This window comes from Camelus dromedarius, chromosome X, assembly GCF_036321535.1.
Source record: "Camelus dromedarius isolate mCamDro1 chromosome X, mCamDro1.pat, whole genome shotgun sequence".
Taxonomy (NCBI): domain Eukaryota; kingdom Metazoa; phylum Chordata; class Mammalia; order Artiodactyla; family Camelidae; genus Camelus; species Camelus dromedarius.
The window spans coordinates 109,380,513-109,405,484 of NC_087472.1; the positions used below are offsets into that span (position 1 = coordinate 109,380,513).

Consider the following 24,972-nt stretch of genomic DNA (forward strand, 5'->3'; position numbering starts at 1 on the left):
TGCGTGAACTGTATGGTAGATAAATTATATTTCAATAAGATTGTTCAATGTTTTTGTCCAGCAAGCACTTCTGTATCTTTGTGCCTGAAATGGAGTAAGGTGGGGAGATACATGGTGTACCCTGCTGTGAACGTCTTTAGACGTTGAGTGGATCTGGTTCCCTCCCCTCATTTCATGATGCCTCTTCACCGAAACCACAGTAGCATCAATTGTGACCCTCGTGCAGTGTTTGGTTTCCAGAGCACGGGAACTAAAGTCTGGAAGGCTGCTGGCAGTGAGGTAGATGGAGGGATGGGTGTGGGGCTTACTACTTTTTAATGTCACTGCTGTGCTTCCAAAACTGGTGCATTTCTGTTTTATAAAAAGCCCGCTTATTCCTGCTGTGCTCCACAACTGTACCAGTTGGACGCTGTACCAGTTGTAAGTCTTCTCCTGGTTTAAAATTACTTTAAGAAAGAAATATTGCTTCCAAAATAATCATCTGTGCCAAGGGTGGGCAGTGATGTAGTGTATTTGAGTTCTGTAGATGACCAGCCTGGATCATGTCAGGCTGGGTCAAGGGAAAGGGCCAGATCCTTTCCATCTTCCAGGGACACCTGAAAGTAAAAGTAAAATGGAACAGGACAGGAGAAAAACGTGATAAAACGGGCTTCGTTTAGTTTACATGTGCTGCCGGGTATTCACAGGCTGTACTCCCGATTCTCATGGAAAAGCCGACATTCTTGTCTGTCTTTGTGCTCCCGTTAAAATACAGAATTAGTGTGTGGTTCGCCGGAGTGGATGGGCTACTCACTTAATTTCCCTTTAACTCATTTATTTCCCTGTAACTCAATGCTAACACTCCAAATACCTGTTTTTAGAGAAAATTCTGAGTTATTCATAGATTGGTAAATCAGTTGCATGCTTTTTCCTTTCCAAGGGAATACCATTTGGGGGGGATGTTTTTGTTGCTAACCCCTACATCTCCCCAGAAGAAATCCACGATTATAGAATGGGTGAAATCAGTAATTTCTGCTGGTATAGTGGGAAGGCTGTAATAGACGTTGGGGTAATTTCTCTATTTACTTATTTAAATTCTCTATACTGTCTTTTTCCCTGAGACTTGAGAAGGAAAACTGGCTTCAACCTTAAAAATTAACATTACAAATAATTTAGCAGACTAATGTATACTGTCCTTTATATGTAGTCCTTCTCAGCTTTTTGTCTCTTTATGGAGAAAATGGAAGTGATGGTCCTTCCACATGGTGAATGGCCTTCCTAGGTTACTACTGGGGTGAACGGCTTTTCTGGCCACCAAGCCCGCCAGACCCTAGGGTCTCTCCCGTTTCAGCCTCAGGACACAGGTGTGGAAACGTCTGTATTCATAAGGACGTTTGCACATGTGACTTCTGACACGTGGAGACCACCTGTCAGAGACGGAGCTCCTCCAGACACCCGTGCAAGTTAAAGCCTTTGTCAGTGAAAGCGGCTGACTTAGGAGGTGATGCAGGAAATAGGGGTTAGAGGAGATGTGTGACCAGGAAAAGCAGGCAGAACCTAAAAGGCACGTTCTCCCTCTAGTTGCCAAGCCTTCCTCCTTGTGGGAGACTCGGTCCTGGCTGCAGGCTACTGGGGGCACGCGCGCCTGCTCGTGGGCGGGGCACGTCCATGGGCATGGCTGGCTCGTGGGCGGGGCCTGCTCGTGGGTGGGGCTGGCTTGTGGGCGGGGCCTGCTCGTGGTCCAGAGGCTCGCGGGGGGGAGGCTGGCATTTAAAGGTCAAGGGAATGCGTGGGTTACCAAGAGTCATCTGTGGTTCACATCTTGTTTTATTCAGTTATCTACGTGATTCCCCTTACAGAACGTATCTAATGTATTTTGAATTCTGTAAAATAAGTAGATCAGTGGTTTCATGGACGGAATTTGGTGAGATCATGAAAGGAGCCTCTGTGTTCCTGGATGGTCCTGGTCCTGGTCCTCCGTAGGACAGACTTAACAGGTGGAGACAGACAGGCCTTTCCAGGCTCACTTCCCCTCCGGTCCCACCACCCTGCCCAATATCAGATCCATTTCACATTATTGTCCACTTCTCTGAGTAAGAAACCGTTGATTATTAAATAAGAGGGCCCAGACACGCCTGGAATCAGTTTGGAGTGACAGCTGTGCCAAGGGAAAACGTAATCTGGTATTAACTGGCATGTAACCTTTTCTCCATCATGCTGCTAGTTAGGGACAGGGCAAAAAAAAATGTGCACACGTTGCAGGTTTTGTGTTGGAAATACGTATTACTAGGACTACTGCCTGCTACGAGGCATTATTTACAAGTTTACAGAATCTGGGAAATAAAGTGCCATGGACACGATTTCTGTGTGTCTGTCAGTAAAAGAAGGAAGACTGACAGTTTTTTTTTTTTTCCTTTGAAGTCTGGTCAGTTTACAGTGTGTCAGTTTCCAGTGTACAGCATCAGGTTTCAATCACACATATATATACATACATATCTTCCTTTTCATAACCTTTTTCATTATAGGTTACTACAGGATATTGAATATAGTTCCCTGTGCTCTACAGAAGAAACTTCTTGTTTACCCATTTTATATACAGTAGTTAGTATCTGCAAATCTTGAACTTTCAATTTATCCCTTCCCATCACTGTCACCCTAAGTTTGTTTACTATGTCTGAGTCTGTTTCTGTTTTGTAGATAACTTCATTAGTGACTTCTTTTTTTAGATTCCACATATGTGTGATATTATGTGATTTTTTTTCTTTCTCATTCTGTCTTAACTTCGCTTAGAATGATGATTTCCAGGTCCATCCATGTTGCTACAAATGGCATTTTATTCTTTTTATGGGTGAGTAGTATTCCATTGTATAAATATACCACATGTTCTTTTTTTTTTTTAACATTTTTTATTGATTTATAATCATTTTACAATGTTGTGTCAAATTCCAGTGTTCAGCACAATTTTTCAGGCATACGTGGACATACATACACTCACTGTCACTTTTTTTCTCTGTGAGCTACCATAACATTTTGTATATATTTCCCTGTGCTATACAGTATAATCTTGTTTATCTATTCTACGATTTTGAAATTCCAGTCTATCCCTTCCCGCCCTCCGCCCCCCTGGCAACCACAAGTCTGTATTCTCTGCCTATGAGTCTGTTTCTGTCCTGTATTTATGCTTTGTTTTTGTTTGTTTATTTTTGTTTTTGCTTTTTAGATTCCACATATGAGCGATCTCATATGGTATTTTTCTTTCTCTTCCTGGCTTACTTCACTTAGAATGAGATTCTCCAGGAGCATCCATGTTGCTGCAAATGGCATTATGTTGTCAGTTTTTATGGCTGAGTAGTATTCCATATAATAAATATAAATATACCACCTCTTCTTTATCCAGTCACCTGCTGATGGACATTTAGGCTGTTTTCATGTTTTGGCTACTGTAAATAGTGCTGCTATGAACATTGGGGTGCAGGTGTCATCCTGAAGTAGGGTTCCTTCTGGATACAAGCCCAGGAGTGGGATTCCTGGGTCATATGGTAAGTCTATTCCTAGTCTTTTTAGGAATCTCCATACTGTTTTCCATAGTGGCTGCACCAAACTGCATTCCCACCAGCAGTGTCGGAGGGTTCCCCTTTCTCCACAGCCTCTCCAGCATTTGTCATTTGTCATCTGTTGATGGCCGTTCAGGTTGTTTTCGTGTCTTGGCTATTATAAATAGTGCTGCTGTGAACACTGATAGTTTGGTGGATCCATTTTTTTTTTTTTTTTTTTGCCTGTTGCCAAAAGCAGGCACACATTTGTGTGGACATTTGAGATAAGTCAATGTCAATTTAACACTATGAAATTATATGCTTTTAAGGGATCTCATAAAGAAAAAAAATCCATCTCCCGTTGTTATTAACCTAATACATCCTCTAATGTACATAATCCAGTTGTGAGTCACTGCCTTCCGAATTCAAAGTTTCCCCTGCATCTTTTCCCCCTTATTTCCCCATATGTATAGGATCCCTTAAAAAGGAGAAGGCAGACATCACTGTTTCCACAGCGTACAAATATCACACTCACTGTCACCCCCTGTGTACATTACAGAGTATCAGTAAAAGAACAGACACCAGTGGGAGACCTAAATTCTCTGTCGCTCCAGGGGGACCCACGACTTGTTACACTGTTGGGCAGCTGCTCTGTGTGTGCCTGTCCAGTGGGCAAGACCGCGCCCAGCACGTGTCCCCAAACTAGCTCATGGCTGGAAATTTGCCTGCCGCCCACCGCCTGCACCTTCCCTAAGCTGTTCTGTTGATACTGCGGGGTGACTCTCTTTTTCTCTTTTCTTTCCTCCTTTCTTTCTTTTCCTTTCCTTCTTTGCTTCCTGCTTTCTTTCCTTCTTTATTTCCTTCCTTCCTTCCCTTCTTCCTTCCCTTTCTCCTTTCCTTCCTTGTCTTTCTTTTCTTCCGTGTGGGGAAAGGAAAATTATCCCAACTGCTGTGTTTAGAAAGAAAAGAAGTTTAAATATCAGAACCAACCTACTAATTAGTTGGAAAATGTGAGACTGGGTATATCAGTGCTTTAGAAATATACCTGCCCTTGGTCACTGGCGCCTACCTACGAGGTGCATTTTAGCTGAAGTTTGTTCCATGGACATCATTTGAGGAAATCAAACAAGTAATGAAGTTAACATTCGTCTTCTTAAAGCATTATCTTGTTCCCGTCTATGTACACATACATACATATACTTGTTAATGGTCTGTGTATACATACATATATAGTATACACATACATGTGTTAAGGATTATTTATTGATAAAGGTCTCTTATTGAGGTATAGTTGATTTACAATGTTGTGTGTGTTTCAGGTGTACAGCATAGAGATTCAGTTATATGTGTGTGTGTGTGTATACTTTTCCAGATTCTTTTCCATTAGAGTTTATTACAAGATGTTGAATAGAGTCCCCTATGCTGTACAGTAGGTCCTTGTTTCTCTAATTTATATACAATAGTGTGTATGTGCTAATCCCAAACTCCTAATTTATCCCTCCCCACTTTTCCCCTTCAGTAACCGTAAGTGTATTTCCTATCTCTGTGAGTCTGTTCCTGTTTTGTAAATAAGATCATTTGTATTATTTTTTAGATTCCACATATAAGTGGTATCATATGGTATTTGTCTTTCTGTCTGACTTACGTCACTCAGTATGATCATCTAAAGGTCTCTCTCTTTCCTGGCATTTGAATGCCACTCCATTTTTCATCTGACTCAGGGGTGGGTCTCCGTATTTAACGAACAGCATCGTCTGGAAACCTGGAGGGGTCTGCGTCATCACAAGTGAAGTTAAGGTCTCTCCCAGGGTGGGTGGAAGGGCTCCCTTCCCATGAGGTTTCACATCACTGCCACGACAGGCCTGCACTTGTCTGGGGCTGACAGGGGACTCTGCTCGGCATCCTGCCCACTGCAGGCCCACAGTGCCTGTCACTTTGCCACTTGCACTGTTAACCACAAGAGGTTCAGGGACGAAACCTTAAATCCATCTTTCTGAAACCCAAATGTTCCGCCTTCCTTTGCCAAAAGCGCCACATAGGATCGTTAATAAGAGGAACTATTTCTAAGGCTGAAGGTGGATATTCATGCTAAACGCTGAGTGTATCTTGCCCTGGAAATCACAGATTGTAAAAGGAGCTGGTACAGCCCTCCTACTTCACTCATGTTTGAAAGTGTGCTTGCCTTCTGGTTTCTGAAGTGTCTCTGCAGATGCCTGGGACGGTTGTAAGCGGGGAGAGGATGAAACAGAGAGAAGTGCGATGGGGAGAAATGCTCTCATTTAAGCCTCAGAGAAGGGGACGGAGGAGCCCTGGTCCTGTGATGTGACTCTGACCCTCTCGCCCTACACTCTTAACTAGTGAATTAAACTCTTTGATCCTCAGTCTCCCCATCTGTAAAATGGGAACAAACTGCTAACATTTAAAAACCAAAGTAGAACTGTATCTTATAAAATCAGGAGTAAGCAGTAGTCATGTCTGGTTTCAGGAAGCTAGATGGTGTCACTGCTTTGGAAAGACTAGGTCAGCGGTGGGGAATCTGTGGCCTGTGGTCCCTGAGTGACCTGCTGCCTGTGTCTGCATATAATGTCTTACTGGCACAGAGCGGGGGTCATTTGTTTACCTCCTGTCTGTGGCTGCTGTCAGGCTGCCAGGCTGCCAGGGCGGAGTGGAGAAGCTGTGACGCACACCGTGTGGCCTGCAAAGCCCTGATGTTTACCGTCTGGCCCTCAGTCCCTGCACTAGACTGTTAGGACAGGCATGTTCCCCAGCCAAGGGCTTTACCGGTTTACTTTGGGAGGGACAGTGGCCCATCGTTACGATGATGACACGTGATGCATGGAGAGGTGTGGCTGGTGTGCACCGTGAGAGCCTCCAGTCTCTGTCCTCCCGGCTCTGCCCCCAGTTATGTGAATGACCTCGGGCAGGTCACTGCACCTGTCCAACCCTTGACATCCTCAGCAGTTAGAAAGGAGGCCAGATGAATTACAGAATCCTGTAAGGCTTTATCAAAATGTGGAATCGGGATATACAAGTAATTTTTTCCAAATGCAAACTTGCAACCCCATTTCTAAATTTTAATACAATTAAAAGTGTATGTAAACGGAAAGAAAAGATTTTGCATAATTCAAGAAAGTGAGCCTACTTTATTTCCATAAGGTAGGGACCCGTTTCACAAGGCAGTGAATGGCTACAGCATGGGCGTTCACTAGGACTGAATGAGACCCTTCCGGTGAGACTGGCTCTCTCCTCCGAAGTTGGCCGTGAACAGGGGACAAATGACGAGCTGGCTTACAGAGGGTAATCGGGGTGATAAAGACAAGATCTCTGCTCTTCCCTTTTGACTTTGTAATGTACAGGTGGTTATTCTTGGGGAGGAAGAGATTGGGGTTGTCTCCTCTCGGTAACAGGAGTATGCCACCTTGGTATGGTGAACGGTCAGACGGGCTTTACTTTCAAGTAAGCGTTTAGCAAATACTAATTCAGTTTTTGGAAAACAGTTTCCTAATGTTTTCATGAATTACGTCGTTTCGTGTTTTATGATGTTCTGTGAACCGGATGGTGTTATTCTGGATTGTCATCAGCACATCTAAGTTTGAGACGTCTTTTCTGGGCGGTGAGTAATGATGCGATGAATGAGGTGGATCAAGGAAATGATGAAACACGCAATAGAAGCTGCTTTCTCAGACTTGGAAATTCTTTAGAAAAGATGATTTTGAGCTTTTCCCATGAACCTAGAGTATCTAGAAGATTCACGTAGCTAATCTTCAGCAGACACGTCCAGGGGCGTCACTGAAGGTGCACACGGCTGCGATGATCTTCACACATTTTCATTTTTCTCTTGCTTTGAGGTGGTGCTGAGTGTGCCAGCCGGCTTCCCTCTCAGAAAGGGCGGCAGCAACCTGTTGTCGGTTCAGGACTGACTCACACGACGGACGCTTTGAGTCTCTTATTTCAAACGGGGAATAGCACTCCTTTGATTGTACTTCACGTTAGGGTCTTGAACGGTTTATCCATTTCCACTGACAGGGCTTAAACCTGAAACTGAAGCATCACCTTACAAAACGAAGTCAACATTTGGGCAAACTCTGTTGTTCATTCAGCAAATGCGACTGGGCACCTGCTGTGTCCTGGGCACTTGTCTCAATCCTGGGAATACAGAAGTGAACGAGATAGAGAAAAATGCCTCCCTCCGGGAAGCTCTCTTTGTCGTGAGTGGAGGCAGACAGCAAATAAAGCATACAGTAAGTCATTTGGTTGTAAGGGGCTTGGAAAAGAGCAGAGCAGGGGAAAACCACGGTGAGATTTCGCGGGTGAGGCAGGGAAGCACATGGAGCCGTTCTGAGTAAGTCTGGTCGACCAGCAGTAGGTAAAGAGCCAGCACGGGAGTCTCTGGGGGAACACATTTAGGCAAAGGCAGTGGAAAATCCTCAGCAGCATCCTGGTTTGCATCTCCAAGAAGTAACATGGGAACCGGTGTGGCTAGAGCAGCAGGATCGGTGGGGGCGGGGAAGGAGGTTTGGGAGGCAATGTGCAGAAAGAATGTGCAGGACTTTGGGGAGGTTGCTGGCCTCTGAGTCTAGGTGAGACGGGGGCCGCCGAGAGCTTCCAAGCTGCGGGGCCCCAGGATGTGCTTGTGTGGTAGAGAATCACCACGGCTGTGCTGAGACAGGGTGGGAGGACTTTGCAGCAATCAGGGAGAGGACAGCAGCTCGGCCCACGATGTTGTTCTAGTGAAGACAGTGAAGTTCCAGATAGATTTTAAAGGTACTGCCAACAGGATTTGCTTAAAGAATGAGAACCAAGGAAGTCTACGACCTCAAGGTCTGGGGTGGGAGCAGCTGGAAGGAGGCGTTTGCATTTCCCGAGAGCGGTGTCTGGTGGGGTGCGGGGCTGGGAGGGGCGTGACTCTGGTGTTGCACACGTTACTTTCAGGTTGCCTCCGAGACCTCCACGTGGAGCTGGTGGAAATGCCCTTCTATACCTGAACCCAAGTTCAGGGGCAAATTTTACGTGGAAGACGTCCTTTGAGAGTCATCAGCACAAAGACTTTTTTTTTATAAAGTTGTGACTGGCTGAGACCCCTAGAGAGTGGGTGTAGATGGAAGGAGGCCCCCTGCGCCGAGGCTGGACGCTCTCCCGTCTATAGAGATGGTGCGATGGGGAGGATCTGGGCCAGGGGGAGGGTGGCGGAGAAGGGACCAAAGGCAGGTCTGGTAGGGTGTGGAGGCACGTGGGGAACGTGACTGAAGGCGAGCGCGGTGACCGTGTAGGTGGGTGACTGAAGGCGAGCGCGGTGACCGTGTAGGTGGTCGGGGTAGGGCTTGCCAGGAGCAAGCACTTTGCCCTCATACGGAACCAAGTGAGGCTCTTGGGTGGCTGCCGCGGTTCTCAACTTCCGGCCTGCGGAGCATCAACTTCACGACTGTGTGTGGGCTTTACATAAAAACATGTCTCATAGGAAACGTGTGTATGTTTGTAGTTACATGAACACTTAATATAGGTAATATATATTTAACGTGAACATCGCTGTGAGCCCCACCCAGACTCAGTGACTCGGCATGTCTCAGTGTCGGCCTCGGGCCCTCCCAGAGGGTTCCTGATGTTGACTGAGAACCACTTGGTCCAAAATACCATGGAACACGCTTTGCATCAGCCATTGCTCTAGGAAAATAACTGCAATGTTTTTTTTTAACTAAGCAAACCACCAAACCTCCAGAACTTACACATCATACAGACATGCAACAGATTTTAAAAATACTTCATGTTTCCATCATTCCAGAAACACAAATGATCCCAAAAGTGAAAAACATGGGTTCTTCTCTCACCCTTCTTCATTTATATCGAGTCAGATGTAACTTTGTACCTGCGACGCAGATGGTATCACAATTAGAATTATTGACAGCATTTTCCTGGGAAGGCAGCTTGAAACAAGCCGTCTGTAAACCATTTGTGGTGAGCGGCATCCAGACTTGCTCACTTTGTGGCCAAAAAAATGAAGGAAAGACCCTCAGCTTCACACACACTTAGTCATCATTTATCTCTGTTAAATGGAGATTTGTGGAGTCATCATTCCAGAACCTCATCTCTCTCGACAGTGGAGAAGGTTTTGGTTTATGTGACAACCTAGAAATGGTGGGATTACAAACATGTCCAACTGTCATCCAGCTTGTAATGTGGATACAAAAGATGCTTTGTGTTTGCTGCCATCTGTGTTCTGATGCAAGGACCGAAAGCTACAGGCTTTTGATGAAAGCTGGCGTGTGAGCTGGCCCGAGCTTTCTGTCTTCATTTTCAGAATTTTCAAAGGCATTTCGACTTCGCTTACTTATTTAATGTCAACCAACCTAAATGGAATTTGACCGTGTTTTACAGAAATCGATCGGTTTTGGTACAGTGAACATGGGCCTGGGTTGCAGTGCTGTGCAAATACTTGGATGACAGATGTGGCCCCAACACATTTCTCTTGGACACTGTATTTCAGTTTGAGGTTTAAAAAGGGGACTGTACTCAGTGCGTGTTTCCAGCTGTTCTGCATTTAAAGGGCAGCCTTCCTGGGCTGACTGTGTTGTCATTACACGTGCAGAGACAGTGGCTTTGTGGTCATCCGTGGTACTTGAGTCATGTGGCCTGTCTTTCTCCTGGGATTTCAGACCCATCTGCACCACCGGCTCCGGCCAACCTCCGGCTCGCCAACTCCAGCATAACCAGCGACGGGAGCGTGACGGTGACGGTCGTCTGGGATCTGCCCGAGGAGCCGGACATCCCGGTGCACCACTACAAGGTGTTCTGGAGCTGGATGGTCAGCAGCAAGTCACTTGTGCCGACGAAAAAGAAGAGGAGGAAGACTACGGACGGGGTGAGTGCGAACTGGGAGGACTTGGGGGCGGGCGTTTGAAGTCACGGCAGCTGGTGTGAAAGTGGCCTCGATGAGCCGAGAAGAGGGGGGGGATACAGGACAGGTTCCCGTCCCCTCCCCTTAAACGGCGGAAGCTCAGAAAACAGGACCATGCCAACCACGTAGCCTTTTACATTTCAGGTGAAAATAGTTTAATTTAGCCCGCTGACCTGCTCAGATCCAAATGGCCGGCACAAGTCCAGAATCAAAGGGAAAAAACAGTGTCCAGCCATATGCAACGACATCATTCAGAATGTCCTGTGATGGACATGTTAGCTGTCTTGGGGGGGGGCGGTTATTAGGTTTATATATTTACTTACTTTTAAATGGCAGTGCTGGGGGTTGAACCCAGACTGAACCTCGTTCTGAAATGCCCGTGAAAACCCTGCGCTCTCCCTGAAAAGGGATCCCACGTGACCCAGAATTATCACGAGCATGTGGCTGGGCCACTGTGGAGTTTCAACAGGGGATTCATGTGTATGATTCAGTGCTTGGCAGTTTCAGATAACGATGCCCTTCATACAGCACACTGCACGCCTGGGACTGCACTGTTCTCTGCTGGGAAGCATGGGCTGATGTCTGGACACATTTTTCCCTTCATAAATGTTAATGTCACCCCCTTCACCATTTATAGACAAGTCGTCTTTCAGCCTAGGGGCATTGTGATGCCACACACACTATGTTGTGACAAACGTTTTGAATTCTAAGACAAGCACAGTATTTCTCTTAATTCTAAGTTCTTATAAGGGACTTACTATGTCATTATACCTGCAAGTCAAAAAAAAAAAAAAGCTTTCGGCGTTTCGCCTAATCGATTTTTCTTACAACTTTTGGGAGAAATTTACTCATAGAAGATTTAGAATAAATATCAAAGAAATGTAATTAATGCCGATTAGTAACTTTTCCAGGTCTGTGCTAACACGAGTATCCGCTAATTTGTTTGAAACAGCCCTCTTTTCTCATGAGGTGGCATCTAGGAGAAGGCTGGGGTGGCAGAATCACTCGTTCCCCTGCTACTGCAGAGCATCCAGTCATGCAAGTGGAAACACGATTTCCAAAAAATGTGTCTGGGCCTTTCTGTGACGTTTACTTGGCTCCCTGGGGAGACTGGGTTTTCAGCTGCTGAGGACTTAGGAAAGTTGGTGATGGGAGAGAGTGCAGGGCACACGGGCTGGGAGCTGGTGTGGCTGTTGGGGCCGCGGGAGGCGATGCAGTGAAGCTGGGCGGCAGGAAGGCGTGGGATGGAGTCCGAGCACCCTCTGCCGCCTGCAGGCCCAGCGCGCGGTGACCCTGGAGCGGCTGCAGCCCGACTGCGACTACACGGTGGAGCTGCAGGCCGTGTCGTACTGGGGCCAGACGCGCCTCAAGAGCGCCAAGGTCTCCCTGCAGTTCACGTCCACACGCGCCACCCACAACAGTAAGTGCCCCCCATCCTCTTCCTGACGCGGCCTCCCACCAGCCCGCACCACGTCATGGCCCCGCGCAGCCTGAGGGCTGTTTGATTTGGAGTCTTTACATGGAAGGTCTTCACGCTCACAGCCGCGTCACTGTCCTTTGAACGATGATGCAGGCAAGCTTTACCTTTGAGTTTTCTTGTGGTTTTATCTATTTTATGCACAGTATTTTGGTGTCAGAATGGACATTTGACACGAAAACATGGCTCAGTATTTTTTTGTTTGTTTTGTTTTGCCTTTTTATGGAGGGACTGGGGATGGAACCGAGGACCTTGGGCGTGCTAAGCACACGCTCTGCCACTGAGCCGTACCTTCCCCCAGAAAGCAGGTCTCATGCTGACGAATGTGTGTATGTACGAATCTGGGACCCTTAGGCAGAGGTGACCTTGTTTTTCAGGAAGATCCTCACCGTTCAGCTGTTGGAAACTGTTGCTTCCCTTGTAAAAACACGACACGCCCCTTTTTTCTTGGCTTCACACAGCTGCCACAGTTACTGCCAAAGGCCACCTCATTCTCCCCTGGGGGCAGGGCTGGGTCATTCCAATATCCGTTTTCCTCGTTTCCAGTGTTTCTAAGCTAGCCTGTTTGCCGTGAACTGGGCGAAGCAACAGGAGAGTCTTCCGAGACGCTCATCCCTGAGCCAGCACGAGCTCCTCGGGGCGTCCGGCTCAGCTCCGAGGTGGGGCTGCTGGAAGGGCCGCGGGGAGGCTCCCGGCCAGGGCTCTGGGGACGCGCGGCTCGACGGCAGCCAGGGCCAGGCCCTGGTGTCTGCCTTTGCTCGTGGCGGGGCTGGAGGGCCTGGGTCCGCCTGGGAAGCTGTGCTGAGCTTGTCTGCGTGTAGCAGAGGCCAGGCTGGGTCTGCAGAGTTCAACGCAGCGATGGCCTGGAATCACCTCCAGCCACGCACGGCGCAGAAACAGGACCCGGCGAGCAGGTCCTCGGGGAGTGGTGGTCTCAGAGAGTTCTAGAAACAGCGCTTCCTGCCGACGTGAGAAACAGTCCTTCTGGACAGTAAATGGACTGGAAAGGTCTACTATTTCTATGTATAGATCTGGGTACAGTGCCCCTTGTACCTAAAAAATTCTCATGGAAACATTTCTATGTATTTAGTGGCTTAATTTTTTTCCTTCTTTTTTCTTTTTCTTTCCTTCTTTTTCCTTTCTTTTTTTTCTAGTAGCTTTATTGATTTTTTTTAAAATGTAGTCCTCCATTCATCAAACTGTCTAGTGGTGCATTTACTATGTTCTACAGTTCTATACTCTTTTCTAGTATAAACACAAGCACACTGTATCCTATACAGACGATGTGCACATTATATAGGTGTACGTACCGTGCATTTATGTGTGTGTGTGCACGTACAGACACACACATACACACGTGCACACACACATTACTGCCTGTGCTGGATGGAGAGGCCCCTCTTCACGTGCCTCTCTCCTTTCTCTCCAGAAATGCAGTTCATTTAGAAAGCCCTTTTGTCTAACCTCCGATTCTTTGTGGGATCTGACCAGTGCCCTCCCTTGTTGTGGCCACTGTCACCTTTCGTATTAAGTTAAAATAATCTCCTAATCAGCACTGGTTTCCACTCTTTCTTAAATATCCGTTGTGTAGACAGCTGCCAAACTGTTCTTTAGAAAATATTAGTCATATTACGGATTTCTCTGTCTTCTCAGTTCCTCTCTCAAGATCAACACCTACGTCTTCTCTTTCCCCTCCTCCCCAGATCTCATCCTTTACTGTTTCCCACTTACTTGTCCCCACATTTCTTCTCAGACCCAAACCCTTTAAAGTTCTGCTTCTCCCGTAACCCTGCTTTTCTCTGCTGGTGGCGGGTTTTATCTGTTTTGTGAAGTAAGTTTGCCATTTAGTCTCCTTCTGGCTTTTGCAATAAACAGCATTCCTTCCCTGTTACAAACTGGCATGGCATTGCAGGCTCCCACAATTTCCTATGTGTTTATGCCCACAGCCAAGAACAAGGAGAGAGAAATCCACATCGTGACATTGTTGAGGTCACGTCACCTGGGGCCTCGTCATGGTCCAGCCCACCCGGGGCCTCCTCCCTCTTCCCGGGCACCCCGCACAACCCCGTAAGCGGCTCCGTGAGACCCTCTGTAGTTAGCGCCTTCTCCCAGCCTCGCAAGCGTGATGATAAACCTTCCTCTCAGTTTAGGTCCTAGAGTGCCACATCATCTGAACGCCTCCTTCTCGGTAAGCCACACAGTTCCCCGCGGACACAAGCTCACCTGTCCCCTCACCACGTCTGTCTTCTCTGTCCTCTGTAATCTCGGGTTAACTCCACCGGGTGGGCCCAGCCCCAGCCCCAGCCCCCTCCTCTCCTGTCCTCTGTAATCTCGGGGCATGGTCCTTCCTTTTACCCGTGGTGGACTCCACCGTGTGAGTCCAGACCCAGCCCTTCCTGACCTTGAAAAGTAATGCACAGAAGCAAGGTCTCGCCTAGGTCAGAGAAGACGGACTGTCTGTGTGGCCATGCAGCCGTAAGCATCGCTCCAGAAGTCCTTCCAGGCCATCGGGTGTTCCCTCTCTCACCTGCAACCTCCACCAGCTCCTCTTCATTGGGGAGGCCGACGCTGAGTGTTGGTCACTTTCTAACCCTCTTTTAAAATTAGGTAACATTTTACCTGACCAACAAAGGGACATGACAGTGAACCTACTAACTGCTTTATGCTGGCGTGAAGTGATTTCTGTCATGTGCATTCAGAAAAAAATATATAAAAAAAAAAGAAGTAACAGTGCAAAGTTCCAGCATAACACATACAACTTGGGTGTCAGGAAGCTTCTGGAAGGGACTGGCTTTACAAAGGATCAGGCAGCATACAGCTGAGTGTCAGCATTTGATTTCTGACCCCATGTTGATATATAATCTCAGAAACACTCTTACATGACTTTTACAAGAACACTGTATATCATATCTCGGACCAAGTGGAAATAGAGTAATTACAGCTTCACTGTGTGAGCAACGGGAGTTCTGTTTCACAGGGAGGAGAGCAGTAAATGTCAGCATATGAGTTACTTCTTGAATTATACTTTCCAGGTCTGCAGGCTACTAGGTGCTATAATGATAAATATTTCTATGCAAGCAAAGGCTGCATGTTGACCTGGTTTTAGAACAGGGTCCCTTGAAGGAAGAAAGACATAATACTATCGTTAATGGAAACGTGACTTGCCTTTTTGGAGGCAGGCGGACTATTTCCAGGGTTGACAGGCGCCGAATGTTTTACAGAGTTGCCTCATACAACTGGAACTAAACAAAAATGGGGCAGAGAGAAAATGGTCTGAATCTCTTAATCTGTAAGGTTAGCAAAATGCTGACATTCAGAAAAACAGCCTAGTCGCTCAATTCTCTTAACTTTCAGGACTATTAGAGGGTATAAATCAGACCTCAAACCTCAGAACGTGAAGAAGTGGCCTGTGTTCCATTTCTGTCTCTGGCGGGAAGTGGCGGACACACTCAGAGTCAGGGACACCCTCCCAGGACTGAAGCATCACTTCTCTGCCTCCTGCACGTGGCTCGTCCATCCACTTCTGTGCTTGAATGATTTCAATAAAGCGACAAAGTTTCAGTCTTGAGATAGATAGATACTTACAAGTATGTTCTTACGTCTACACTGAAAAATGGAAGTGTGCATGGGATATAAAGGAAAGCAGGAAGACAGAATTCACACAGAGATTAAACATGCTTATATAAACTGTCTTGGTTACCCGCTGGCGAATTCTTAACACCACAGATTATGAAAGGAATTAGCTGCATAAATGGGCTTGTGAAAAATCTTACGCAAAAATGCTTCAGGTGCAGCCAGCAGGATTCCGGAACTCCACGGTGGGGTCGAGAAAGGGATGCGTTTTGGTCCGGAGTCTTGTGAGTTTTCTCTGAGCCCCAGGCTCCTCCTCTGGGCTCCACGCTAACTGTGCTGTGTCCGCAGGGTGAGGCGCAGCACCTCGTACCAAGCAGTCGCCTTTGACTGACTTGACTGGGATTTAGAATGAGACTGACTTGGTCTTGGCACAGTCCTGGTATGGAGCTCCTGAAACTGCTGGAAATTTCCTAAGTGATGAGAGTGAGTGATAAAGGTGCCTTTTGTTGTGTGAATGAGGAGAGCATCTAAGGGCTGGTGTTCGGCAGAGGAACCAAGGACTAATTGGAAGGTTTGAACTTTCAGCCCCACCCCTGCCTCTGAGGAAGGGAGAGGGGCTGAAGGTTGAGTTCAGTCCTTAGTGGCCAATAAATTAATCAGTTGTGTCTGTGGATTGAAGCCTCTATGAAAATCTAACAGCATGGGGTTCAGAGAGGTTCCGGGTTGGTGACCGTGGGCTGGGAGTGTGACTCGCTCTGAGCATAGAAGCTCCACCCCCTCCCCTGGACCTTGGTCTCTGTGTCTCGTCCATCTGGCTGTTCCCGAGTTATATATATATATATTTTTTTATAACAAACAGGTAACCTAGTAAGTCAAATATTTCTCTTAAGTTCTATGAGCCATTCTTGGAAATTAGTTGCATCTAAGGAGGTTGTGGGGGGGGGGTCTTCGAAACTTTTGATCTATAGGAGGTCATCAGACGCACAGGTGACAACCTAGACTTGGGACCAGTGTCTGCAGGTGGGAGACGTGGTCTTTAGGGACTGAGCCTTTAGGAGCCCCGACCCTTGGGGTCTGATGCCGTCTGTGGGTAGAACACATCAGAACTGAGCTGAACTGTAGGACACCCCACCGGTGTCCGAGAGTCGGTGGTGTGGGGAACCCCCCCCCCCCCACACACACACACACTGGGTTTGGTTGCAGAACCCTGACACCTAGTAAATGTGTCTCAGGTATCCAGACGTTCGTCTGAATTATTTAAAATATTCTAAATATGAACCCAGCTAATGTAAGTATCCCTTTTCTTTTAATCAGATCCACTGGGTGGATGACTTAACGGGCCCGCCTGTGTAGGGAGATGTTCACGTTCGATGCACTTGTTCCTCAGGGGTCCTCATTTTCCTTTCTCCTGCTTCACCCCGTCTCCCCTTTCACCCTAATCTTTCCCTCCTCCTTCCACATTCCCAACAACTCCAACCTCACAGCGCTGTTAGAAAATCCCGGAACATGGGTCTTACTGGTTTCTAATCAGTACAGCTTGAGCTGTCCCCTCTCAGTGTGCCCCCACCACCCTGGGCACGTCCCTCAGCCCAGCCCTGTCCTGCCCTGCGAGCGGTCGTTACCTGCAGACAGGACTCCGCTCTCCCAAGAGGCCTCAGGGAGAAAAGCTCTGTATCTCCAGCCCCTTGCTCAGTGCCTGCGCTTAGGAAGTGGTCACCAGCATTTACAAGAAGAGAATGAATGGATGAGTGAACGGGCCCTTACAGTCCATTCCCCAGTCGCAGGTCCAGCTGCCACTGCGTCTCGTTTCTTGTGCTGCGTGTCTGAACACCTCACAGTAACCCCGTCAGTCCTGGACATCTGTCCCCAGTTTGAACAGGACAGCGAAAGGTTGCTGGTGGCTGGGACTGATCTGGAAGTCCGTTGGGTTGATGCAGTCTGTGCTTTCCACCAATCATTTGACACAGTTGAACCTTCTTTCTTTGCACCAGGTCCTGATGTATCACGCGGGTACTTCTGTGAAAAGCTACCTACATTGTTTTCATGAAATGGTATCTGAATATTATTTCGTTTACTTCCTGCGTAACTACAAAAGAAAAATCTATGTGAGAAATACTGTTTACACCTGTTACCTAAATTGGAGCGTCTTTTCAAGGCCGATGAATGTAGGCTGATTAGCGGTTTAAATCAGGGGATTGTGTATAATATATACAGCCTACTTTTGGGTATTCATTCCAGCCTGTTACGAAGGGGAGGGGGGTGTTACCAGCTTGAGCGTGAAGGCATCTGTAGTTGCATCACATTGTACTTTAAAAGCAGGCACCAAGCATGCATGAACGGCAGCGGAAATTAAACACACTGGGACCACTCTCAGGTTCCGTGATTATTTCTAACAGGTAAACGAGACTGTCGTGCTTTGTTGTAGAACACCACCTTGGGAAAACTCGAAAAAGTGAGGTGCAGGTACAGCCCCCCTTCCAAAGGCGACGGCCCTCGCGCCTCCTGGAAATCGGAGCCCCGTTCTACCAGGACAGCCAGCTGCAAGTGAAGGTCTACTGGAAGAAGACGGAAGGTGAGTGAGCGCGCGGTCCGCCTGTCTGGCCGCTGCGAGTGGGAAGGAGCGCGCTGACGGAGGAGCCAGCAGCGGGCCACCGTGCTGGCATTACGGAAAACGGGGGCCGAGCAGAACGCTCACGTGCTCTTTTTCCATCACAAATAATTTGGAAAACAGAAAAAAAAAAAAAGATTATCTTCTCAGTATCATTTCATGGAAATAGCGTCTTAGCAGATTTTCTTTCAGAAGTTTCCTATGCTTCTGTTTTCACTCAGTCGTGTGTGTGTGTGAAAGAAACACGTTTTCATTTTATATTTGCATTCTATATTGTCGTCATGCATTTTTTTATTCTATTTTTAAATTGCCGCCTTGGTGGACATAATGAAATACCATAGTATATGTCATGACTCCATCACGGCCAAGCATTGAGCTGCCTTCACACTTTCTATCTTATAAATAATACTGCAGTGAACATTCATCCCTAATTCTTTTTGTCTTCTTACCTCTGGGGTAAATTCCTTTTCTTCCTCTGTTTTCTTGAGTCATAATTTTTACTTTGAATTATTGAGAGAGAACTTATGGGGTTAACTGACATACATTTTTATATTTATCACTTCTATGCGTATTTAAGACATTTTTAAAGCCAAATAGATTATTTCAGGAATTCAGTTTTATCAATTCGTATTTTTCCAAAGTGCTACTCAGGGTGTTGGCTCATGTCCCACAAGGGATATTGGTGTTGGGGCCCTTCTTGTTCCAGAACTTTCTTCCAAGCTGCTGAAACGCATCCTGAGGCTGCAGTAACGTTACCAGGAATGTTAATGTCTTACTGCTATCATGTGATACTTAAAATTAAATCTTACTTACTCAATATTGATTATTAAGATTATATATTAATATATCCTTAGTACTACATTTAATATCAGTTTTAAATTAATACTAAATTGTAAAATTTATTTGATCTGCTGTCCAGTCAGCCCTCCATATCAGCAGGGTCTGTATCTGCGCATTCAGCCAGCTGTGGGGCGTGTTTAAGATCTGCAGTTGGCTGAATCCAAGGATGCAGAGCTGGCAGGTCTGAAGGCACGGCTTTAGGACTTGAGCATCCTTGGAATTTCGTACCCGAGGCGTGGATCCAGCCCCCCCATCTCCAGTGGATACTGAGGGATGTCTGTATTAACCAATTTTAAATTAGAATTGTATGTTGATATATTACTTTAACAAAACATATTTAACTAATACAATACTGAAAATGTAAACCTGACAGACGATGCGAACATCTCGCGCAAGCTAGAGTAGTCACCCTCATCCTGGCTTCTCAGATCAGAGATTTGTTGGACCTGTATTTGAAGTCACACAAGTGGAGTTGCCCGGTTTGCGTCTGGAGGAGTGTGGCAGTGAGGATTTCATGTGGGAAACTCATCCGTCGTGTTGCGTGAAGCTGACTCGTACGTTTACGCCGCTGCAGTTGTCCCTGGTGTGCCTCAGGGCTGTGTCTTTGCAGCAGTTGCTGGAGATGCGGTTTGTTCCAGTGATGGGTCATTAAGAGCAGGGCTGCCGTGAACAGCCTACGAACACAGGGCTTCGGATGCGAGTGTGTGCGTGTTCTTCCCCAGAAGTGGGATCCTCAGGTCACAGAGATGTGGATCTTTAGAAGATACGAGAGGTTTCCAAAGTGGCTGGACGGAGCACACTCCCCCAGGAGGGTGAGGGAGCCGCGGCTGCCCGGCGTTCTCTCCCCCACTGGCTGGAATTCCCCACCTTTCTCAGTTCAGCCACCCCGGTCCGAATGAAATGATGGCTCCACGTTGTCTGAACCTCATTTTTCTGGTCACCCAGGAGTTGAGCATCTTTTCGTAAGTGTAGTGACAGTTGGACCTCCTCTTTTTGGGAGCAATCTTCAGCTGTGCAGCCAGTCTTGCCCGCAGGGCGCCTTTACAGGTGGCGTACGTGAGTCATCTGCGGGGTTCAGCTAAGTTCTCCCCTCCCCCACTTTTATTTATTTCACTTTCTTAACACATCTTAAGTTTAGAGATTGTCAGCTCATCTTTCTGTGTCCTTTCTGCGTACTGCCCTTCCCGTCCTGTTTAAGAAACGTCTGCTTGAGCAGGGTTGAAAGACCGTCTCCGTATCTCCTAGGAGTTACACCGTCTCCTCCTTCTGCCTCGGTCTCACTCTTGCCCAGAACTGGCTCCTGCTGCAGGGACCTCACGGAGGGCATCCGCGTCCTTTTACTTGTCTTTCCCTCTGAGTCTCCACCTGATCGAGGATTTTCCATTTAAAACGTACTTCTTTCCCCAAAGCTCTTTGCCGTACATCAAATAGATGTGTACAAATTACTTTTGAACTCTCTATAGAGTCATTTACGTATTTTTCCAACTTTGTGGCAATACCACATTGTCTTAACCACTGTAGACTTACAAATATTTTAAAACACAGTCCTCTGGGTTTTGTTTTGTTTTGTTTAGCTTCTTTTTCGCATTGTCCTGAGTGTTCTTGGCCCTTCGTATTTTTATATAAATATTTGCATTCGTTTGTCAATTTCCACAAAAACCTGCTGAGATCTTTACTGAGATTACAAGTAATCTCCATGTCAATGACTGGAGGATTCGTATCTTAAAAATCTACAAACGTGAGATGATTTTTTCTTCAGGATCACATTTTTCTATCAGCTGCGTTTTGTAATATATAGAGGCCATCATAGCTTTTAATATGATATTACCTTGTCCACTGAAACACTTCATCTGATGATTCTTTTCCATTTCTCTACAAAACAACCATGTAGTCTGTCCGTAACGAGAGTCTCACAGTTCCCTCTCCAGACCCTTCTCACTTCGCGCCTTCCCCGTGCTTCACAGTGGCTGAGGCTTTCCGTGCGGTGTTGACTCAACGTGATGACTGCGGACATCGTGTTTATTTAAAACCTTTTCTTTTGGCTCTTTGGTTCTTTCATTTCTGTTTATTCAAAACAGGGATTAAACAGAAGCACTTTTTTCTTCTTACTTGGCTGTGCATTTCCCAGTAACTCACTGGAATATTTACGTGGGAGCAAGTTAATAGTATTGTAACTGAGCAAGGGCACTGCAAACAAGTATCTGTAAGCAACTGTTGCATGTAAAACACTGCACAGCTGTAAAGTAGTATTTGGACCAGAATAACAGAGTTTAAGAATACATTCTTAACGAAGATACATTCTGTTTCAAAGCCCAGGCCAACCGCTGGGCAGCTGTGTGACCCTAGGCAAATCCATCACTCTGATTCAGTTTCTTACCTATAAAATGGAATGATACCCATTCATAGGGGCATTGGGCAAAATAATGGGGTGTGTGTGTAATGCATATATATACACACACATACATATGTGAGTATCTGCTTCTATTGTTTCCATCTTTATTGAGATAAACTTACAGTGTTACATGTTAATTGTAAGGCACACAAAAGTGGTGATTTGATACATACAGCTATTGCAAAAAGACCACCATAGTAAGGTGAGCTTGTAAGGTTTGTGTAGACACCCTTTAGCAGATGAGTAAAATTCCCCGCTGCTCTTACTTGCAAAGTTTTCATCATGAACCCATACTGATTTTTATCTAATATTCTTTCTGTAAGTAATGAGCTGATCAGTGACTTTTTCTCCTGTATTCTATTAACATGATGAACTAATAAAGGGGAAATGATGTATCACCCCTGAGTTCCTCGCGAGGATCCAGTGCGATTACACATACCGAGTGCTCGGGCACAGTGCGTGGCACTAAGCAGACACCTTATAAATTAAGGGTTCTTACGGAGCTTCTTGTAGGCGGAGCCGTAAGGGGTGGTCGGGGTCAGACAGAAGACAGGACTCAGGCCGGAGGGAGAGGGACCTGGAGCTGGGGGCTTCACACTGCTCTGGGACTGACTCCGTGTTTTTCTCCTGTGCAGATAACAAAGTGCAATGCTTTAAAAATGTTTTCATTATCTACTTTGCAATGGACATGCTATTAAACCTTTAAGTATCTTACAAAATTTGGCAGGTGAGGAGAGATTAACCTTTCTTGTACTATGTCTGCAAGCAGGAATATGGTCAGAATTCCCATCCAAGAAACATGTGAGTGCATGACAGCTAAGGAATCACATTTGTCATGAAGTGTGTGTGTGTGTGTGTGTGTGTGTGTGTGTGTGTGTGTGTGTATACACACACACGTTGCTGTCAATGGTGGCTGTGTCGTGGAAATATGGCAGTACAGTAACTTACTTTGCTGTTAGTCTGCAAATGTTAGTTGATTTCTGCCTGATCACACGGTCACTTACGTAGGTACTGCAACAAGTCTGCTCTACCGAGAGTCTATTTTTCCAGAGAGCCCTCTTCCTTATAGCCATTCCGTTTCCCTTCTGATTGTAAGTTGGAAAGTCAAATGCATGTATATAAAACAGCAGAGCTCGCTCTGCCAGGGCACTTGGTAGGAGACCGTGGAAAGTCTGTGGCGTCCCTAGCGGAACAGGGTGGAGAACGTGTATCCCAAACTTACTCCCCATTTTTCCTCCTTCCTGCAATCTTTGAGGCAGTCACCATGTGACCCACAGAATCCCAAACCGGAGCTTCCCCAGACATTTACAGATTACGTGCATGTTCATAATGATCACAGACGTAGGAACAGAGATGTGCTCTTTCTGCTGTAAAAAGGGCTGCTCTGGCTCAATTTCCTGGACTTTTCGATTCAGTAAAATCATACATTGTATGACTCAAGAGAGCTGTCTCAAAGGGGGTTAAACTCCTTGACGCAAGGAACTGCATATTCTTGCATTCAAGTCGATTTCAATGAGTTGAAAAACTAAAAGGATGGAATGTTTGTGACAGACCAGGGTAGAGTAGAATCTTGTTCACAAACCAGTGCAGAATGCTTAGAGAAACTGGCTTTTGGATGTCACATTTCCTAAAAGGCATGGAGCGCAGGGTGTGGTTTTAGGACCTGGACGTTAGGAACTTAAAAGCACAAATCTATTCATTTCCCAAAGAGGGAGCTTAACATTTTGGTAGCATTTATTGTGATGCGGCATATAATTTTGTAGGGAAATGAATCAAACCTTATTCAGTTTTAAATATGAAACATTAGCCCTTCTCAGCTTACTCCTTATGTTATTTGAGTTACAGAAGTGGATGTTCTGGCAGAAAGTAGGTTATTTTCAACAGTGAATTTGTAGAGCAAACATTATTCTAAAAGGAGCAGTTCACTTAGTTAATTGTATTCATTCATAATTTTTTGTGTGCTCCAATAACATATACAAGTGTGGGCACTTTTTTGGTTGGCGTTTTTAAACTAAATGTTCCTACACTGGGCTTCTGGAGACACCATTGTAGACGCTTGAAGAAATTTTTTAATCTAAGCTTATTTAGTGTTCTACTTTTTCAGATTACTTTTTATTCTCTTACGTAATACAGTATCTTGTTTCCGAACTTTCTTTTTCTCTCGTATCTTAGACTATAACAAAGTCGATTTCTCCATTAGCGGAATGATAATTAGTGAAATAACAGTGCATGTGAATGAGTGTTCCTTGACTCATCCATCCGCCCATCCTCTCAGTGCATATTTATTATCACCTGCCAGAACCATGCTCCTCTGTTTGTACAAAGGTGGACCCGAGGAGACACCCTCTTTGTGTTCGTGGGGCGGTAACCGGGGGGGTTGGCAGAGATTAATCAAACACTCAGGCAGCAAACACAGCACTGGGAAGAAGAGGGGTGTCCACCTGAGATGGAGGTTCAGAGGTCGCGGAGCCATCACCCTGAGACCCGGAAGGCCACGCTGGGGGGGGACTGTTCGCTCTGAGAGTGAAGGGAACTGGACACTGTACGTGGGACAGACGGCTCTGAGAGGAGCATCCTGGCTGAGTGTGCAGGACCGCCGTGAAAGGCACCGTCACGTCTGGGGCCCACGGTGCTGGGAGCACGTTGCGGGAGGCCAGGAGGGAGCAGGTACGGCCAGTAACGGGTGGTGATGGGGCAGGGGAAGGGAGGTGACTAGATCTGAGGTAGACTCAGCGATGAAATCTGCAGGGCGTGGTGATGGGCTGGGCGTGTAGGGGGCAGGAAGGAGACGCGGGGAGTGGGGTCTGCCCCTGGGCTGGCAGTGCCTGACGGCTGTCAGGGATGCCGGGCAGTTTGTGGTGGGTGCATGTTCTGGGTGGGAGGTGCATGGGGCCAGCGGAGAAGAGTTGGGGTTCACATCATTCACCACGCACTACCAGGCATGCTGGCCACTCCCAAGTGCCCGGAGGTGCTGCTTGCTTACACTGGGGGGTGAAGGCCATGTCCCTGCCTCCCCTGGGACAACGCCATGCACAGCCTACCAGCTGCAAGCAGCTGCCCTTGCGTGGAGCTCCGGCCAGGGCTAGAAGGGGAGAAGTCTGCGTTGGCAGAAGTGACAGGCATGCATTATGGAGGGTCACCTACAGAGTCTAGACAGTGAATGGAAGGCGAGCAGGACCTGGCGTGTTGCAACCCCAGCTCTGGTGGCAGCACAGAGGGGTGACCCAGCACCGGACGCACAGGGGGCACCGAGAGGAACTGCAGAGGATGGGGAGACAGGCCAGACACCCACGGGACCACGGGCTCCAAGAAGAGGGAGGGGAGGGATGCCAGATGCGGCTGAGACTTCCTGTGAAGGCTGGGGCCTGTCCTCGGGGGTGGGCGGCCCTGCAGTGATCACGTTTAAAGGAACCAATGCCACTGGAACCACTTCAGTCTCGTATCTTTGCACCAAACGGTGAGGACTGGCTTAAAGGTAACAGATGAAAATGTGGTGGCGTTCTTTTTTAAAAGAAGCTAACTTATGCTACTGGTTTTATTTAATCCTTACTTTTTAATTGAAGTAGAGTTGATATAAATGTGTTAGTTTCAGGTGTACAGCAAAGTGATTCAGTTATACATATGTGTGTGTGTGTGTGTGTGTGTGTGTGTGTGTGTATGTATTTTCAGATTCTTTTC

General features: G+C 46.7%; 1 protein-coding gene and 2 long non-coding RNA genes across 5 annotated transcripts in view; 1 reads left to right on the forward strand and 2 right to left on the reverse strand.

The window, feature by feature from the left end:
- LOC105105077 (anosmin-1) overlaps positions 1–24,972 on the forward strand; it is a 170,631-nt gene that overhangs the window by 130,905 nt on the left and 14,754 nt on the right. For both annotated transcript variants that reach the window (XM_031445982.2, XM_064482614.1), the window contains 3 exons: positions 10,163–10,368; positions 11,680–11,824; positions 17,880–18,026. In XM_031445982.2, coding sequence (XP_031301842.1) covers positions 10,163–10,368; positions 11,680–11,824; positions 17,880–18,026 — 498 coding nt within the window. The remainder of the gene's footprint in view (positions 1–10,162; positions 10,369–11,679; positions 11,825–17,879; positions 18,027–24,972) is intronic.
- The window catches only part of LOC135320091 (uncharacterized), a 483,416-nt gene that overhangs the window by 7,762 nt on the left and 450,682 nt on the right, over positions 1–24,972 (reverse strand). The window contains exon 7 of one of the 2 annotated variants that reach the window (XR_010379268.1): positions 19,023–21,921. The exons of the other annotated variant lie outside the window; for it this stretch is intronic. This is a non-coding gene — a long non-coding RNA (uncharacterized LOC135320091). Of the gene's footprint in view, positions 1–19,022; positions 21,922–24,972 lie in introns of those variants that run through there. 2 annotated transcript variants of the gene reach the window in all.
- Positions 15,043–17,913, reverse strand: LOC135320093 (uncharacterized). Its single transcript, XR_010379275.1, has 2 exons — positions 15,268–17,913; positions 15,043–15,123 (listed from the first exon to the last, which is right to left on the reverse strand). It is a non-coding gene; the product is annotated as an uncharacterized LOC135320093 (long non-coding RNA).